The sequence below is a fragment of the Trachemys scripta genome, chromosome 18, assembly GCF_013100865.1.
Source record: "Trachemys scripta elegans isolate TJP31775 chromosome 18, CAS_Tse_1.0, whole genome shotgun sequence".
NCBI classification, from domain to species: domain Eukaryota; kingdom Metazoa; phylum Chordata; order Testudines; family Emydidae; genus Trachemys; species Trachemys scripta.
This window is the reverse complement of record NC_048315.1, coordinates 2934131-2953240: the sequence shown is the minus strand read 5'-3', so window position 1 is coordinate 2953240 and position 19110 is coordinate 2934131. Positions and strand designations below refer to the sequence as shown.

Genomic DNA, 19110 nt, shown 5'->3' with positions numbered 1-19110 from the left:
AGGGGTGAGCTGTGGGGTTTTAGATGTAGCCACCCCAACAGAAGTAATGAAGACAACAATAATGCTATTTATAGGAGCTTGCAGCTCAAACCATGGATAGTAAAGAAAAAGGGGTGTAAACCAGGGATTAATTGCCAGCATGATACACAGGTAGCAAGTTGTACAATTCCCCCATGAGGGGCATGTGGCTAGATCCCAGGGGGCTGATTAGCCCTCTACACATATAACTTTTCCCCAAGTACTAAAATTAGAAGAGAGAGAGAGCGCGCACATGCAACAACCTAAGTACCAGGTGGACAGGTATCCAGATCACAGAGCCATCATCCCAGCTGGCACAAATGGGTTGGCAGACTCTGCAGGGAGTCCAAGGGCTGAATAGGTCCTGGAAACCGATCTCACCCCTCTCACCTTTCAGAGACGGGCTCTGCTGGGCAATGTTGAGGCACATTGACTGGGAACCATCATGGAGCCAACTACCAATGCCTGTGCTGTACCTGGTCTGTGGATTAATATTAGCCCAGGGCTGTTACACTGCACCTGTCACCAGCACTGGATATATCCATATGAAGGCAGACTACTCTACAAAAGGGCGTGTCTGTAGCATGCACAATGTCAGGTGCCAAAGAAGCAGGGACTCACAGCAGCAAACAACAAAATGGGCCATACCGTCCACATTGAAACTCAGAAGAAAGAGCAAATCTGATATTTCCCACCAAATTACAAAATAAATCTTTGGGATTAGGACACTTTGAGGTTATGACCAAATTTGTGGGACCAAACTGCAGCCTTCCAAGAATTCATCTGTAAAGCTGCAGTCAACCTCTCTCTCTTCCATTAGAGCATTAAGATCCTCTGAAAAGCAGTTGGAAAACTAGCGAGGAATGCATTGCATCCTCCTGATATGCATACTTGGTAGGCCAGGCTAGCTTTGACTTCCTTATTTTTTTCTACCCCATTCTCTAAGTGCGAACACACTGGCACCCTGACAAGCCATGTTGGCTGTGATACATCTAGGCCTGGAGAATTAGTCTTAAGGATAATTTCTCTTCAAATTAGCTGGTGAAAAGCTGATAATTAACCTAATGCAGGTAACCATGGGGTCACATTGACCCTGCTCTATAACTTTCCTGAAGGTGACAGGAAAAGAAACAAAAAAAACCCCAAGGCACGTGTGGTATTCTAGGGAGAATCTAGCATCTTTCCCTTTTGTTTAGATGGTGTCCCTAGCTGGTCTGCTATGATCTTTGCTGGCATGTTTACAGCTGTAATGGATCTTCCCTATTTGTGTTAGCTTGAGCCAATTAACTGTCAACATATTTAGTGAGTCAAGTCATTAAGGTCCTTAAGGTTTAGCATTTCAGCATCCCCTCCACACACTTGAATCCTTTTAACTGGCTCAGAGCCCAGTGGGCAGACATGTGCCAACAAAATGATTCCCATGGGAATACATAGCAGATGGAGAAGTTCTCTTTCATTTCAGGAGCTGTTTTAAAAAAATAAGTCATGGGCAAAGCATTAAAACATTAATATCAATATATTAAAGCAAATCTGAATTGTTTAGCTGCCGCACTAGAGCAGGGCAGCAACAAAGTGAACAAAGGAGGACACAACCAGAAACATAGGTCGGCAAATGCCAGTTCCTTCATGTTAACTGCTATGAGTTGACGGCAGACAGACACCAATGTGCCTCATAAAGAGGCTGGGTGTGCCGTTTATCCACGACAGAGTCAGTTATCAGAGGCCTTGTCACAAAGTCACTAAAATGCATTGCACTAATTCTGTTCCCTGTGCATTCCAATTAGACAAGAATGCTAGTAATTAGGGCTCATTAAATGGATCCTAGACTAGGTCCACAAAAGTAATACTAGTTGTGATGGGTTCCCTCCAGGGTACCACCTGGAACTGGGGTACCACTGAACCCGCCTGACCCATCAGCCTGGGCTCCCTTTACACTGTACTATTGTGACAGGCCCTCAAGCCCCCTCCAGCACACATACGGGTAGGGGCACACACAGCTGCAGCAACACACAGCTGCATGGGAAGGCTCAGCTAATGCACCTCCCAGTTCATAAGGCACACACCCCCTTCTCGAGTGTAAACCCAAAATTACACCATCCTGCGCTCAGGGCCGGCTCTACCATTTTTGCCGCCCAAAGGAAAAAAAAAAAAAAAGCTGCTCGGACTATGCCGCCCCAAGAATGGACAGAATGCTTCCCCATAGCATGTGCCAGGCACGTGCTTCCTCCGCTGGTGCCTAGAGCCGGCCCTGCTTGCACTGCACAGCAAACTGTATAGTGTAAGATCATTAAATTCCCCCCCCCCCCCATGTGGAGAGAAATATACACAGCTTTCTGCCCCAAGTTATGATTTCCACACACTGGTTTTAGACAAAACAAGTTTATTAACTACAAAAGATAGATTTTAGGTGCTCATAAGGGATAGCAAACAGACCAAAGCAGATTACCTAGCAAATAACCAAAAACACAAGCTAAGCTTAATATACTAAAGAGATTGGATATGAGTGGCAGATTCTCACCCTAATTGTTGATTTAGACAGTTTGCAGAGATTCTTGAGGGCAAGCTGCACTTGCTTGCAGCTTAAAAACACCAGGTATTCCTGTCTCAGGCTAGAAATCCCTCTAGCCTACGTTCAGCCCTTCTCCCCCAGTCTAGTCCTTGTTCCTCAGGTGTTTTCAGGCATCTCTCTGGGCAGGGAGTCAGTGAAGAACCACGATGATGTCACTCCCCTGCCTTAAATAGCTTTTGCATATGGCAGGAACCCTTTGTCTCCCCTCTTGGTTCCCATGCCCGGTCTGTGAAAAAACACAGGTATTCCAAGATGTAGTCCAGTACCAGGTGACGTGGTCACATGCCCCTGTAGGGACACAGCAGCCATGACTTGGAAGCTGTTTGTAGCATCATCAGGAAGGCTCCCAGGTGGGAGATTTGCCTCTTCTAAGACCTATTGTTCTCCCTAATTGCCCTTTCCAGCCAGCCATCTAGACTGATTGCATTCTGCTTAGTGGGCTTTCCCCAGGTGTAAACACATTTGTAATAGATGCATAGACAATATTCCTAACTTCCGATACCAAAAAGATACATGCATACAAATAGGATAATCATATTCAGTGAATCACAACCGTTTCAATGATACCTTACATGACCAATCTTGCATAAAATACATCATGTCAATAATATTACTATGTAGAAAATGGGGCATAATGCCACACTAGTATTGCATGCCACTTCCAAAGGGGGTCTAGCAGTAGACCCTTTTGGCCTAGGGAAAACAGGGACTGAGACCTAGGTCCTAAAATGTTATCTAGAGAATTTGGTTTCCGTGATATCAGGGTCATTGTCATTTATGCATTAAGAAAAGAGGAGGTCCCCACTAGCAGCAGAATTAATTCCTTACTCAGGTATCTCAAAGTGCCTACCAAGCAACCCACTTCAAGAGGGAGTGGAAAGAAAGGCCAAGGAAGAAAAGTACCTGGAAAGTCAAAATTTCACTTCATGGCAATGGATACAAATAACTCCATTTATTAACTTCTCTCCATATTTACACTAGAGCTGAACATACAAATCTGAATCTTTTGGCTAAGACTAAGGATCAAGACAAAGGAATGGTGGCAAGGGGGGGACTCAAAGGGATATGCCACATTTCATCTGATGTCTGTGCAGTCAATGTTCAAGGCTGAGAGTTTTCTACACTTGTACAATTAAATGGTGGTTTCCATGTGAGCTTTAACTCTCTTTTATCTCCTGTTTGCAGATGAAACATGTAAAAGTGTGAACTGAAACAAGGACTGTCACTTTACATTTAAGGGTCAGGGCACAAAAAAGGATGCTTAAAGTTGGACACCTAAACATCTGGGCCCCCACCTTTTGAAATGTTTGGCCTTGGCAATTAGATTAAATCCTGCCTAGAAAATCGGAGATGAAAACATAAATCTGAGCCTTATAATAATACTTTGTCTTCATCAGTGTGTGTCAATCTGAGCCTGGAGAGATATATGTATGAATATGTGCCTCTGTATTAGCATATGCTCACGGGTCAGGGAGTGGAGTGATAGGTGCATGTACATGTTCAAGTTATTTAGGGATTTTCTGCCTTGAAAGCTCCAAAGGGATTTTTGCTTTTGCCTTGGTATTCTGTTTCCAGAGCTAGAGCCTCTTTTTCTTCAGGAAAGACTGCAATGGTATCGGAGCCACTGATTGCATCTGTGGCAGATGGCAGAATCCAGCTACATTTCCAGATGAAGCTTTCCAGTATATTTATTGTCCCAGGGAAATCCCAAATGGGTTCAGGCATTTGGTTTCTAGTGAGGTCTTGTCATATAACAGCACATACCAATGTCATTAGCTTCTCACACATGCCCCAGTCTGTATCTTTTACAGGAAAAAAAGACGGCAATTTTACTGAACTCAAGGTACATCAACCCTGCTGCAGACCCAGAGCAGCCTTTGATGTGACAGATCACAAGAAACAGACACTGTCAAAACTTGATGCATGGTGGGTAAAAGGAGACTAAGCTCATCCGAGAACTGCCCTTCAAACAGAATCACTTTCCTTTTTTCAGCTCTAATTGGGGCCCATTAGCATTTTCTGAAAAATTGAATTGCCAGTTAGATTTGTCAAGGAGTTTTTAAAGCCATTTATTTAAAATAAAATAAAATAAAATAAAAAATCTGTTTTGAAGCATCTGACCATTGAAAGAAGGGTTCTAGTCCAGCCCAGCCTCACATTAGCACACAGTCACTCTGGGAAACAACACACTGGGTGACACAGGTATAGACCTCTGGGAAATCTCAAGTCTTGAGTACTCGTTTTTCTGAAAGGAAAGAGATGCCTCAATGGATTAACAGAGGAAATGCGACAAAGCATCAGCCAATGGAGTGTGATTCCTCTCTAATGCTAATCCTCAGTGAGCCCTTCTGGTCCGGGTTTCCCAGGGGATAGCACATGTCAAACCTAATATCTTTTCTCATAGCACTAGGGAAAGTGAGGGAAGAGATCTGGGTCACCCTCATGGAGCCAGGCTCCACCTCTTCTAGAGACCAGCACTGCCAACACAGAAAAGCATTAAGCAGTGACATCTGGGAAGAAAAGCAGTTAAAAAAAAAAAAAAAGGTGTGTCCTAGTTATTTATTTAGCAAGTTTTAACAAGTTTATAAATCCCAGCCATGTAAACATCAAAACCCAATCATTACAATAGTTCGCTTTTGTTTCAAGAGACATGATACACAAATATAATTATCATATCTTTCTATTTACCAGGGTATTACCACATTATAGAGCGAGCATCATTTCAACACCTAAAATATTGAGACACATGTTTTAACGATAGTGGAAACCAGGGAACTCAGAGAGCCCTTGGGAGGGACTCCTGGAGTAATGATAAATGTTTGGTTAAAAAAAAAAAAGGATTGTCCTTCCAAAATAGGGTCAATGGAACTGTGTGTGGGCACCAAATATTTACTCAACTGGAAGGCAACTCTGGGAACTTGGCAGGAATCTGAGCGGTACACTAAATTTGCATAAAAAGGATCAAATTGCAGTCTCTCATAATCAATAGTGCCTGCTCAGGCCAAAATGGACAGTTGCATGCTGTGAGTCAGTCAACACATTAACTAGAAGAGGGGCTGCAGGCCATGCTGTAGATCTCTATGGGTTGCATTTGGCCCCTGGGCCTTACTTTGGCCATCACTGGCTACACTAACTTTCTTTTATACGCAACAAAGGGTGTCTAAAGAAAAGAAAAAGAAAAAAACTTGACAGTGGTGTGAGATGGAAGCATAAAAGCCTTCAGCTTCCAAACAGCCCTGTCTGGTGTATATCTGTATCAATTCCCTCTTCATAGAGTGAGGTCATTTAAACATCATTTATTATGCAGCTTCATTTACTGTGCTAACAATGTAGCATCCTGACATTGATACTTCTGCCCAAGTGACCTGTGGGGGGTATTCATTTTAGTGGGACGCCGGACATATGGAGGATAATTTAAACTCTTAATTTCCTTAGGGTTTGCCTTAAATATATCTCTCTGCTCGTGACCATTACAGTTAATCAACTCAGCAGGCAGGCACCGGCAGCAATGCACTTGTTCTGTTGCCTTCACCGAGAAAGTGTGCTTATTATTGCTTCTTTGGTCTAAGGAATAAAAACAAATAGCCAAAAGGTTTCTGATCCAAGGGAGCATAGATTCCAGCAAGCTCCTGGGGTAATATCTCGTTGGAGATGAAAGGACTTGTTCAGAAAGACATTCTGAAGTCTGTAGGGTAAAGGTGAGCCAGATGGGTTGGTCTCCATGCTGGTATATTTTAGTCTCTGCGGGCTAGGTAGAAAGGAGAGAGAGGTCTTTGGGATTTCCTATTTCCCCTACTGAGGGCCATCTATGCTCACCTGAAATTTTTCCTACCAGAAGACATTCCTATCTATTTATTATAGGGTGAAAATATGGCTGCCATCATGCAGAGGCATTAGCGGCGGTGGAGGAGAGAAGAGGGGACTGGAAAGTCCTTTCCCTCCCCCAAACCTCTCCTGCATGTGGGAGTCATAATGTTGCTGCTGCCTAAACACCCTGATGGCAAACAGGGAGGGGCAGATGGCACTGCCAGCAATATTGAGCACCCCAGAGGAACCATGCATTGTGTGTATGCTACTACACCCGTTTTGTACTGGTGAGGAAAACCCTCACTCCCCAGTGTTCCTGGTGGCCCCTGGCCTTCCCCTGGCCTTCACCGGCACAACACCCTTCCTACCACCACTGCTTCTCCTCCTCCACAGCTTGCTCAAGTTCTAGAGCTATAACTGAGGCTGTAGTTCAGGGGTGGGCAAACTTTTTGGCCCGAGGGCCACATCTGGGTATGAAAATTGTATGGCAGGCCATAAATGCTCATGAAATTGGGGTTGGGGTGCAGGAGGGAGTGAGGGCTCTGGGGTGGGGCCAGAAATGAAGAGTTCAGAGTGCGGGAGAGTGGAGGGGTGGCTCCGAGCTGGGACAGGGGGTTGGGGTATGGGAGAGGGGGGCTCCAGCTGGAGGTGCGGGCTCTGGGGTGAGGCTGAGGGGTTTGGGGTGTAGAGGGTGCCCCAGGCTGGGAGTGAGGGGTTCGGAGTGTGGGAGAGGGCTCTGGGCTGGGGCAGGGGATTGGGGGGGAGGTGCTGGCTCTGGCTGGGGGTGCAGGCTCTGGAGTGGGGCTGAGGGTTTTGGGGTGCAAAAGGGTGCTCTGGGCTAGGATCGAGGGATTCGGAGGGCAGGAGGCTGATAAGAGCTGGGGCAGGGGGTTGGGGTGCAGGCTCTGGACAGCACCTCTCAAGCAGCTCCGGAAAGCAGTGGCCATGTCCCCCCTCCGGCTCCTACATGGAGCCGCAGCCAAGTTGCTCTGCGCGCTGCCCCATCCACAGGCGCTGCCACTGCAGCTCCCATTGGCCACAGTTCCCGGCCAATGGGAGCTGTGGGGGCAGCGCTTGGGGCTGGGGCAGCGTGTGGAGTCCACTGGCTGCCCCTATGCATAGGAGCCAAAGGGAGGACATGCGGTTGCTTTCAGGAGCTGCGGCATGCGCGCACGGAGCGGCCCCCGACACCACTCCCTGGCTAGACTGCGGGAGCGAGGCAAGCCCCAGACCCCGCTCCCCAGCAGGAGCTCAAGGGCCAGATTAAATTGTCTGGCTGGCCGGAAGTGGCCCAAGGGTCGTAGTTTGCCTACCCCTCCTGTAGTTGGTAAAGTGCTCAGAATCTCTATAAAACATGAGATAGGAGCAACAGCTATAATCATCCTGAGGATCTCAAACTCAGACAAACCTTTAGTTGGGAGGCAAAGAGTTCTATTGAAAAACAGATGTGGTTTTTTTAGGTGAGGTGAATAGCTCTTTATAGGTTCAGGCTTCACCCATGAACAAACAAATGAGCCAGCAAAGCAGCCTAGCAAAACAAACAACCTGCCCTGCTATTTACATTTGGATGTAATTTACGTTGATGCAGACTACTGCAGCTGACAGAACTTGATATCAACGAGTATCGCACAGATCTCTCCATCCTGCCCAGAGCTGTCAGCTCAGCTCTGCACATACCCAGCCCAGTCACACTCCCTATTTTCATCTGGCTTCTCTCACTCAGCACAAAACCAAATGCACACAAGAGGACATTTGGAAAGATGAATGTTTCAGTCGATGAACTTGCCAGGTAATAGCTGCTGCTGCTGGAAATATTGTGGGGGGGGAGGGGAGAGGGAAGGGAGGGGGAGTATACCAGAGAGATTAAACTCAACAGTCCTTTGGAGAATTTACAAGTGGACTCCAGAAAGTTTATAAATTGGGATTCTGCAGAAAACTACAGGGAACTGAGAGCCAAGATTTCCACTGACTTGCTGTGTAACCTTAGGCAACTCACAGCACCTTCTGTGCCTCAGTTTCTCCATTTGTAGAGTGAGGATAATATGTGACACTCCTTCAAGGTAAGTAAATGACTTAGGCCATGTCTACACTAGCACTTATGTCGGCCAAACTTTTGTAACTCAGGGGTGTGACAAGTTTTGCCGGCATACGCGCTCATGTGCACAGTGCTATGTTGGCGGGAGATGCTCTCCCACCGACATAGTTACCGCTGTTCATTGAGCTTGTTTTATTACGTTGACGGGAGAGTTCTCTCCCATCAGCATACCACGGCTACACAAGCACTCTTACAGCAGCACAGTTGTACTGGTACAGCTGTGCCGCTGTAAGCTTGTAAGTGTAGACATGGCCTAAGTATGTAACACGCTTTCATATCTTCTGATGGGCGGTAACAGAGTACAAGGTTATTGTGACGTGTTGTCCCCCTTTAAGGTGCCTGATGTATTGAGATACCACTGAGCCTGCCTGTTCTGCCAGCTAGGCCCCCTTTACCCGGTCTTGCGGAGCCAGGCTCTTAAGCCTCCTCTAGCACACACACAGGCAGGGCCACCCCCAACTGCAGAAAGACACAGACTCTGAGATCAGCTCTGGGAAGACTCATCTAAAGGGACTTGCCCCAGCACTCAGGTGCCACCTCCCTTGGAGTGCAGACCATAGGCGCCAACTCCATGGGTGCTCCAGGGCTGGAGCACCCACAGGGAAAAATTAGCAGGTGCTCTGCACCCACCGGCAGCCAAGTTCCACCCCACCTCTTCCCCACCTCCTCCCCCAAGTGTGCCGTGTCCCCGCTCCTCCCCCTCCCAGCGCTTCCCACCCACCAGCCGCCTAACAGCTGTTTGGCGGTGCTTAGGACTTTCCGGGAGGGAGAGGAGCAGGGACACGGCGCACTCAGGGGAGAAGGTGGAGAAGAGGTGGGGACTTGGGGAAAGGGGGCGGGGCAGGACAGGGACTTTAGGGAAGGGGGTGGAATGGGGACGGGGCAAGGGTGGTGCAGGAGCAGGGCTGGGACGGGACTAGGGGGTCGAGCACCCACCGGGCAGAGGGAAAGTTGGTGTCTATGGTGCAGACCCAAAAGGTATATTGTCTTGTGCTGTATAGAAAGATCTGCACAGCCAAGCTCATAAAAATTCACCCTCTTCCTCACTGTGAAGAGAGATATACGCAGCTTCTTGCCCCCCCCCCACAGATTTATTAAACCCAGTTTGTGCATAAACAAATTTATTAAATATAAAAGGGAGATTTAAAGTGATAAGGAACAGCAAACAAAACAAAGTAGATTACTGAGCAAATAAAACAAAACACACATACTAAATTTAAGATCTTAAAGATACTAGTTTCAAGAAGTAATTTCTCACCCTAAATGTTATTTTAAGCAAGTTGCAGAGTCTCTGTAGTTTAGAGGTTCAGTTATTTCTTCTTAGAGCCTGGAGCCCTGCCTCAGGCTGGACTCACCCCTGCCTTTCCCCACAGGTCAGTTCCTTTGTCCTTTCAGGTACTTTCAGCAGTGTTTCTTCTTGGGTAGGCAATGGAGGAGTGTCCTGTTTGCTTTCCTTCCTAGCCTTAAATACAATTTACATAAGGTAGGAATCTTTTGTTTCCCAAACTTGACCTCCCCATCCTGTTAGTGGAAAATTACTATAAGTCCAAGATAGCGCTTAGTACAGGTGACAGGAGCACCTGACTAAGGCCTTGTCTACACCGCCACTTTACAGCGCTGTAATTTTCTCACTCAGGGGTGTGAAAAAATATCCCTGAGTACTGCAAGGTTCAGTGCTGTAACGTGTCAGTGTAGACAGCGCTGGGAGCTATTCCTTCATGGAGGTGGGGCTGGTGCCGTGACTATACAGCCACATAACGTTGCTAGTGAAGACATGCCCCTAGTAGTGTGTCAGCTACCTCCCAGGACTACTCTCAGGAAGAAGAGAGATTAGTATCTTCACAGTCTTTTTTCTTCGTAACGGCCCATCAAGGCTGATGGCCTGTTGTCTGGGGGGTGTCTCCCGAATACCCACCCAGTTGTAATTGTTACATAGTCCATATTCCTAACTTTAGATACAGAAATGATATATGCATACAAATTGGATAATCACATTATAACTGTTCCAATGATATCTTACATAAGCCATCTTGCATAAAGTATATCTTAGTTATGCCATATTCATATCATAACCATATTTCTATGACGAATATGGGGTATAAAGTCACAGTTATTTAGTTTCATTTGTAAATCTAAAAACTTCATAGTTTGGGAAACACCGACCTTCCCATAACCCTGAGATCCAAGGATGGGAGGGATTCCAAAATGTACCAGCTTGGGTATACACCTGTATAGCTACACCTTTTCAGCCAATTTATTTACTACTTAGCTTGGTAAATGCAAACATTACATAGGCATTTCCAAAGACCTTCCCCCATTCTCCTTCAGTTTTGTTGTTCCTCCAGCTCCTTTTGTTACACAGGAACATTCTGAGTAACAGCTGTAAGAGCTTTAGAAATCTGGCCTTTAACACTCTGCTTCAGGGCTCCCCACGGCAAGAAATAACCCAGTGGAACAGGAATCTACATCCAAGGCAGCTCTCCCTGTATGTGTCATTTCATTTTACATACACTTTCAAAACAGCCAGGAGTTTACGTAGCCAAACATCACAAAGCAGGAATTCTAGCTTGGGATCTGTCTCCAGTCCGTTTGCTCAGACTCCGCTTGCCAGGGGGAGAGAGGGGGTTGGCCCAGTCTTCCTTTAAGCTGCCTCTGATTTACTGCATTAGCTTCTAATGAGGTAGACAGGGTAGTCTGTGTCAGCATAAAAAGAATGGTGTGCATGGCTTAAACTCCACGAAGGACAGCCTACACACCACAGGCTGTGTTTAGACAGGCAAGAGTGGTGTCAATTATTTATTATCTGCGACATTGGGAACACACACTATTGCTCAAGGTCACCAAAACAAATGTGGGAGGGTTATGCTCAAGGGAGTATGCAACCTTGGCATTTTTGGTTTCAATAATTTGTTTCTTTTAAGTTATAGGCCAGCAATAATGTTACAGACACATCACAATATACAATCTGAGTTTCCGTAGTGTCCTTCAGATAAAACTGCATTCTAGATAAGTAACCCAACCACTGACTCAAATAAGAACAAAAGGAAGAGCGAAAGGAACAGGTGTAAGTAACGGAGAAAAGAACTTATGATTTCAGCAGAGATCTGGAAGAAGGTGGTGTAGAGCTGAAGAGGCAGAGAGATACAAAGGCCTGAGGGCAGAAGCTGTGGTTCTCTCACACCAAGAAGGGGCTAACACTGAATAAGGTGGGACAGGGGAGGGCAGTAGGCTTGCAGAGGGAGTAGGAAGCCGAGTGGAGTGAGGCTAGCAAGAGGTTCAAAACCAGACAGGGGAAGTCTGAAGTGGAACTTGAAAGGAAGAGGAGCCAGGGGAGTCTGGTGCAGCTGGGGGCAAGGAGATCACACGCTGTCTGTATGACATGGTGTGGGTCTGCATTCAGCACACAAGAGTCTGGAATCCTGAGACATGGGAGGCCAACACCACAATTCCTCCCCAGGAGAAACATCGGAAAGTGAGCACGAGCATCAGACCTTTGGGTCCTTTATTGGAAGGCGCAGAAATACATGCTCCCATGCAGATCGAAAAAGCGGGCAGAGGCACAGTGAGGAGAAAGCTGAATGTCAAAACCAGAGGCCTCTGGGTCAGACAGCCTAGAATTCTTTGTGCCTCTCTATCAGCCAGCCACACGATAGCCACCTGGATCTCCCAAAACCCAAGTCTTACATTTCCCAGCCAGGCAAATATGCTCACCTAGCTTGATTCTGCATTCAAGTTACTATTGCAGCTTAGCCCTGTCCACTGCCAAAGACACCTTGGAGTTACTGCTTTAGTGGGGTTCCAGCAACTGCACTTGCTGCAGCTTAACTTCTCTCTGTTGAACTTTTTCTAAAGTCTCTTTCTCTCAATACAGATTTCCCAAGGGGCACTCAGTGACCTCTGTCACTTCAGGTCCTAATCTTCTTGTAGGTGAGGAGATACTGATTGTGGGAGCCCTGGGCTCGTGGGACCCCCACAACGAGCCGGTACTGACAGCGTGCGGAGTCGGTCGACACTATACCCGGCTCATGAGACAGCTCATGGTGTATGACACCATCAGGTGGTCGAGAGACATTTATACGGAACACATCACGCGACACCATCAATACCACATTGAGTAATTGAGACCGCCGACCAGGGAAATAGCCCACTTCCTTCCCTGACAAACCAAGGGACGCACCCCACCCATGTACTCATTCGCTGCACCGATACTGACTTGGACTCCTTATACATTCCATGGGTGACGTACCTGAGCCCACTTATCCACTGACTCTTTAAAAAACTCTTGCACCCCAATCTGGGTCTATGCCGGTTATGTGATATGTCTGTATCTCTTCATCCTTGCAACCAATACCTGTAATCCCTCATAACCCAAGCCTGACCCCAGATGTACAGTACCTTCCCTCCTAACTTGTTATATTTAATTTTAAACATTAACTTTAATATAATTTCACCTTCGGTATCTGTCCTTAGCATGCCTATGGAATGAGAGCATTCGGCTTTATATCCTCCTTCCTGCTTTTATTATATTATATATAGGGGTGTGTGAGAGTGCGCCCACTGAAAACTCACCCGTTGCCATCAAAACCTTCCAATGCCTGAGCAAACATTCTCAAGGTAGGAAAAAGAGGAAGCCAGAACAATGAGCCCAGATCACCCTCAAAGAACCCTTTGGAGCATGCAACTACTCCCCTGAGTAAAGGCTGCAGGATCTGGTGTGCCCATGCACACACAATATGTAAAGCACCTGGGTCTATTTTCCACATTAAAAGGCACTTTATGAATTTAAGATTTAAACGATTACTGATTATTTGTGTATTACACAGCCACAGATGCAGATTCTCAAACTTGTGCTGATGTTGCTCAGTGCGGATGTTCTCCTTCAGAATTAGACATGTGCTAAGCAAAGCTGAATGCTCGGTCAGCTACCAGTTCTAAGGTGGAAGAACAATATTCAAATTTCATCTGGTTGCTAGGAACCAAATCAAGAGATTATTTTATATTTTTTAAAGAGTCATAGATCCTCTTCTCCCTTCCCCCTGTTCTATAGGCATGAGGGATGAGTTTTCCAGCACAGAGCCTCTGCTTTTATATCTGACATATGTATTCCATTCTGGGATCCCTACAGTGATGCTGCCCTGGCTGCATTCCCAGGATCCCATGCTGCAATATCTGGGTATGTTCTCTTCCTCCTCTCACTGTCCCCCGAAGAATCTTTGGCCAGCGTGACTCTGTTGGCTGCGGAAACTTGAATGCTTCCATGAAATGCGAGTGACAAGCCACCATTAAATTCTAGTGTCTTGGCTCTGCTTCACTGAAGAATAGGATCTGTGTTTGGGTTACTATGATGCCTTTACAATGTTACATTATGCACCACTCAGATGAAAGGAATAAAAATTTCCATGAAGTTTTTATCCCTCATTGGTTAGCAACATTGCTCTGCCCACTGCCTGAATGCTGGCAAACCCTGCAGAGGCCATGATAAATAGTGAGGTCACGGCCAAATTTAATAAGGTCTTGCATTCTCTCTGAAATGCCACCAGAGAGCAGACAAAAGCGTGTGTTTGCTGAGCTCATCAGGGAAAGCCGCGTGTTTGCACAGAGTACTTGGTATGCAGATGGCGTGCCTGGCTGCCTTTGGAAACTGGTGCAGAGCTGAAAGCAATTGGAAGGAGCGGAGGGGCAGAGCTCACCAGGAAAAGGCACGGGGGACAAGCTCCACAGGAGGCCACTAGGTCAACATGCCACCTCACCATCCTGCTTTGAGTCCTTTTTTAACTCAGACTCTTGTTGCCTCTGCTGTGTGAGGGGAGGTGGGTCTGCACAATCACAAGGGGAGAGGAGACCTCTGTGAGACAATCTGTCTCTATTAAGACATGATCCACGCAGAAAAAGTTTGAGCACTCCTGGTTTATTTCATTATTAGGCATTGGACTGGGCTTGGCTATAATGCTGTGTATGTCTGGTCTGGGACAATGAGACTTTCCCTTTTGCAATGACCAAGATTCTTTGTGGAGGACCCTGCTGGGTTTCAACAACAGCATGGAACAGCCCCATCCCCTCAGGAAGCAGTGATGATAGAAAGTTCTCACCATGTCTTAGCACCAGCTACTAGTGCCACCTAGTGACTCTTCTTTGTAACTGGTCAATATGTGAAGCTCCTACAGTTCAGCACCATTACATCTGAATCGAGAATGACTAACGCACAAGCTTTGGGCATAACAATTCAATTAACATTTCTGCAGTGCTTCTGAAGACTTGTTTAATTCACAAAAAACACTTTCACTCTTGAATTATACAGATGAAGGTTATAACACATTATTTACTGCAATCAATATGGAAAAACAAGGCACAATGAATCCTAAATACAATAACCTGAACATTAAGACAATATTGTGTATGCTAAACAGCCAAGCAACATATTTAATGGGATTTACCAGCATTTTAAGAACTGTTATGCCACTGTTAAGTTACCAATTATGACATGTATATGGACTGAAAATTAATTCAATAAAATAGCTAACGTATTGAATTAAAATCAAAGGCAAGGTACAACTGATTGAGCAGTACAAGCGCATGAGGATTGGGGGGGAAAAAATCATGATTTTACAGTTTTCCCCATTTTTCCACAAAAGGCAAAGTTGATTTTTTATCACCCTGTGAAAATGGTAAAATTTTGTTTAGTGTCAAATGTGGGAAAACGGATAATGTTGGAGTGGAGCGAAGCTGTGGTGGAACACTGACTTTACGGTGTGTAGGCTATAATCAAAGGTATGTCTCTGAGGCACAGAAAGCTGTTGTCTGCCCGTGTCAGCCTCAACATTAATATTATAGTGGGAAAGGGCTCCCTACACTAGTGGGATGATCATATGAGAGACTCAATTGGGAACTTGGTAAACTGAGAGAAATTGATCTGCCATCCAGTGTACTCCTACCTGTGCTGGACTTCAGTCGATTCTCAGCAAGCTCAGAAATTGCTCCTGTTGTAATGGTCTTCTTCAGTCTGGAGACCCCGGAGGCTGCTGTCACCCCTGGCTTTGTTAACATGTCATCACTGCTAGCTCTTTTTAGCTGCAAGAAAGAGAGATCTTGTGAGCAACGAGAAAAATGAGAGATCTGGTATGCCCAGGAGCTAGATGATTTTACAGACATACAAGTTGAAAGAAAAGTGCTGACACACTTGGAGAAGGGAGTATTTCAGGAAAAGGAAACCCACTGAAATTATTGCTTTGGGAACAGTAATCCGGAGTCATTTCAGAACATTCAGAAGAGGGGAATATCCTTCTCCCATATATTAGAGGGATTTTCCCAGCCTGGCACCAAGGAGGTTACTGCAATGCAAGGACATATTTTCCTTTGGGCCAAGACCCAGGACAACATCCCACAGGCTGAGAAAGAAATGAGACTGATGAAATTTGACTCAGATACCAGGCCTAATGGACACCACTGGCTACTCCCTGATTCCCTGGTGCAGCAGGCCCAGTGCATTCATACATGTGCTTGAAATTTTATCTACTAGGTGGTATTATTAGTACCAAATTCAACAGCCTTCCACGGTGGGGAAAAGCATTTTTGTATTAATTCCTGCCTTTCAGTGAAGTGGACCAAGAGGCAATGCAGATTTGATGATGCAGGCTATAGTGGGGTGTGAAGGAGGGAGAATGAAATAAGCAATGACTGAGGGCATGGGATGAAAAATCCCCAGAGTCCCATTCAGAAGCTCCTGATCATCAGTCACGGCACTGGAGACTTCTCCCCACGTCCTGGTTGGAGTTGCATTTGTTCAAGCACCTAGGCTTCTGAACATAAAGAAAACAAGCAGCTGAGGAAACTGAGGCACAAAACCATCAAGGAACAATATAAAATAACTGGCATCTCAGTGCACCCCTATGCCACAAAAGGTATTAGGCCTTGCAAGAATTGCTGCTTTCTATTTCCGTTTCAGTTGAGACCATTTTACAGGCCCTACTCTGCTCCAGCAGTGACCTCAGATCCTGACCTGGGAGGGCCAGGCATTTCTAATGGAGAGGCTGTCTGCTCATTCCCATCTCTCTGCCAAGCAAGAACTGATGAACTTAGCTGCATCATAAACTCTGCTTTGTGATATGAACAACAAGCCCACTAGGGATTGAGCCAAGATCCCAAATTCATTTAGCTGAGGACTGCAGGCTGCTTCATCAAAAGGAAAGAGCAGAGAACACAGAGGCCACTATCACAGTTACCAAAGGGAAATCCTTTATCTTAAGTCTGGCATCACTTCAGCTGTTTAGACCTTCAGGGGCTTCATTTATTGAACAGCAGTGAATAAAACTAACCCAGGACAGTTTGGTAGGTGCTGGTGCTAGCATCACTACTGGAAGGTGCAGGATTTGATTATCAGTGTGAAAATGGAAGAATGTATCCAAGAAAGGGCATTTCGCTCTTCAGATTGCCAGAGGGAATCATTCTCAGCACAGAATTGCATCAGCTCTCAGGTTTAGACAAAGAAGCTGCAGAAACCTCCAGATTATTATCCATACAGCCCCACTGATGTGGTTCACAAACTTGGAAGAAGACAAGATCCCTGCCCCAAGGTGTGTTCTAAGCAGGTACTTAAATGGAAGTGTGGTTGATGCACAGGAACTGGAAGCCTTGGTGTCCTGTAAAAAGCATAGGTAAGGGAGCCTGAAGGGGGACCTTCTGGAAGAAGCAGATAATTGGTACCCAAGATGCTCAGGCAATTCAGGACCCACTAAACTGAACTAGTTACAGCTGCTCCCCAGGGGACATGTCTAGTGTGACTGCAGATTTGTCCCCTCCCAGACATTCAAGAAAGCACTTGGAACATGCAGGATGTGGGAGGGATTTGCGATCTCAGGACAAGTGATCTAGTTACAAGCCTGAAACCTAATGGTATATGTGGAGCTGCTGCATCATATTTGCTCAGGCATTTAAAAAAAAAACACAAAACCCACACACATACACTAGAATAAAGTTTCCTGAAGTATTAAACAAAAACTTATGAATAAGGCTCTACTAATACAGTGACTCTGTAAACAAATTGTGTTCAGTAATAGCTGAACATTTTTTCTGAGAGAGGAAATGCTAGGCAGGACAGCAAATTTATGTCCACAGGACTTCCAATTGGACAACCCACCCAAAGCTGACAGAAAGGATCTTGCTTTAATGTGGCAATCCAAGATTGGCACTGCTAACAATGCAGCATCTCCTCTTCCAGTACTGCACTGCCATGTCAGCACTGGTGATGAGCCAAAGTCCTGGTGTGACATTTGAACCAGGACCTCCTGCCATATGGCAAGGTGCCAGTCTGACCTACTACAGGGCACTAGACACAGACATACAAGAGATAGTCAAGCATATATTTTAATGTAGTTTTTATTGGTTGAATTTCCACTAGCCAGCTCACCACTATGTATGTTAATATTCCAAAATCTGCTAACACCCAGAGTTTACTCAGTAAACTTTACTGCACCTGAAAAAGCAAGACTGATTTTTTTTTCTGGTAATCCAAGTTCATTCTAGAGGCGTATTCAGGAAATTCATGCAAATCTGAAAGACCAAAAAACATATGCTTCACAAGGAAACCATTGAAATGATGTTGGCCTAGACCAACATAAGGAGGAGTCCATCTCAGAACCCTCGCCAATTGCGTTTCCCTTTTTGTGCACTTCCACAGCTCAGATTAACTAACGAGTAACCTTCAAGAGAGAGAAGCCTTTTGAGAATCTTAAAAAACCAAGGCACTGTAGCATCTCTCTCTAGACTAGAGTGAGATATTGGTGGATTGAAAAGAGATGAGAAGGGAGATTATACTGCAAACACATGCCATGGTTAGGGGGTTCCTGAATTGTAATTTTTTAAAGCAAGATCAAATCTCTCTCAGCTCCAATTTTCTTCTCTCTTTCATCTCTTCATCTGACTCAGTCTGTGGTTTCCCAGACTCCGGGAGCATGTGAGCTTTGATAGCCAGAGCGTTGATCTACTGCAGAAAACCAGACATCTGAAGTTTTGCATTTTGGCAGGGCCTTTGCCAGTTCATTCCTGAGAGCAAGACAGAGCAATCTGACTTTCTGACCTCTGGAGAAGTCTCCATCCATTTTCTCTACAGCAGTTTTTACCAAGTTAACCACTTTTCATGGTGCCAGGTGCACCTCACTGCCCAGTCTGTCTTTCCACAGCCCCTTGCTAACTCTTCCATTAGATCAGCTTTTGTTTGTATTGTAGTTGCTCAGCAGCTTAGAGATCATGGAGGCAGCTAGAAAGAAAACACCATGTTCTTTAAAAGATGTACAATTAAACATATCAGGTTCCCTTGCTTTCCTGCCCCCACATACCTCTACAACACTCGCTCAGAAGTGCCAGCACAGCACCACACTTTAGAGGAAGGACCTTATAATGAAAAAAGATTGGCTGGAGCCCGGGGCTAAAAGTGTCTCATTTCTGAGATGCTTAGAGTTGTGGGAGTCTGTAAAGTGGGTATAATATATGGACCCATTGCACTGGGGGCTGCAAGGGTTAATAAGTGTTTGTAAGGCTCTTTGAACATTAACAATATGTAGTATTCTACAGAGCTAATCAACTCTTATTGTTGAAAACAAAGTCTCTGTTCCCAGGTTCCTATTCT

The 19110-nt window shown here is 45.6% G+C and overlaps 1 protein-coding gene across 4 annotated transcripts in view; it reads right to left on the bottom strand.

The window, feature by feature from the left end:
- Nucleotides 1-19110, bottom strand: part of SPECC1 (sperm antigen with calponin homology and coiled-coil domains 1) — a 143526-nt gene that overhangs the window by 108109 nt on the left and 16307 nt on the right. For all 4 annotated transcript variants that reach the window (XM_034752290.1, XM_034752292.1, XM_034752296.1 and 1 more), the window contains one exon: nucleotides 15422-15557. In XM_034752290.1, the coding sequence (XP_034608181.1) occupies nucleotides 15422-15557 (136 nt within the window). The remainder of the gene's footprint in view (nucleotides 1-15421; nucleotides 15558-19110) is intronic.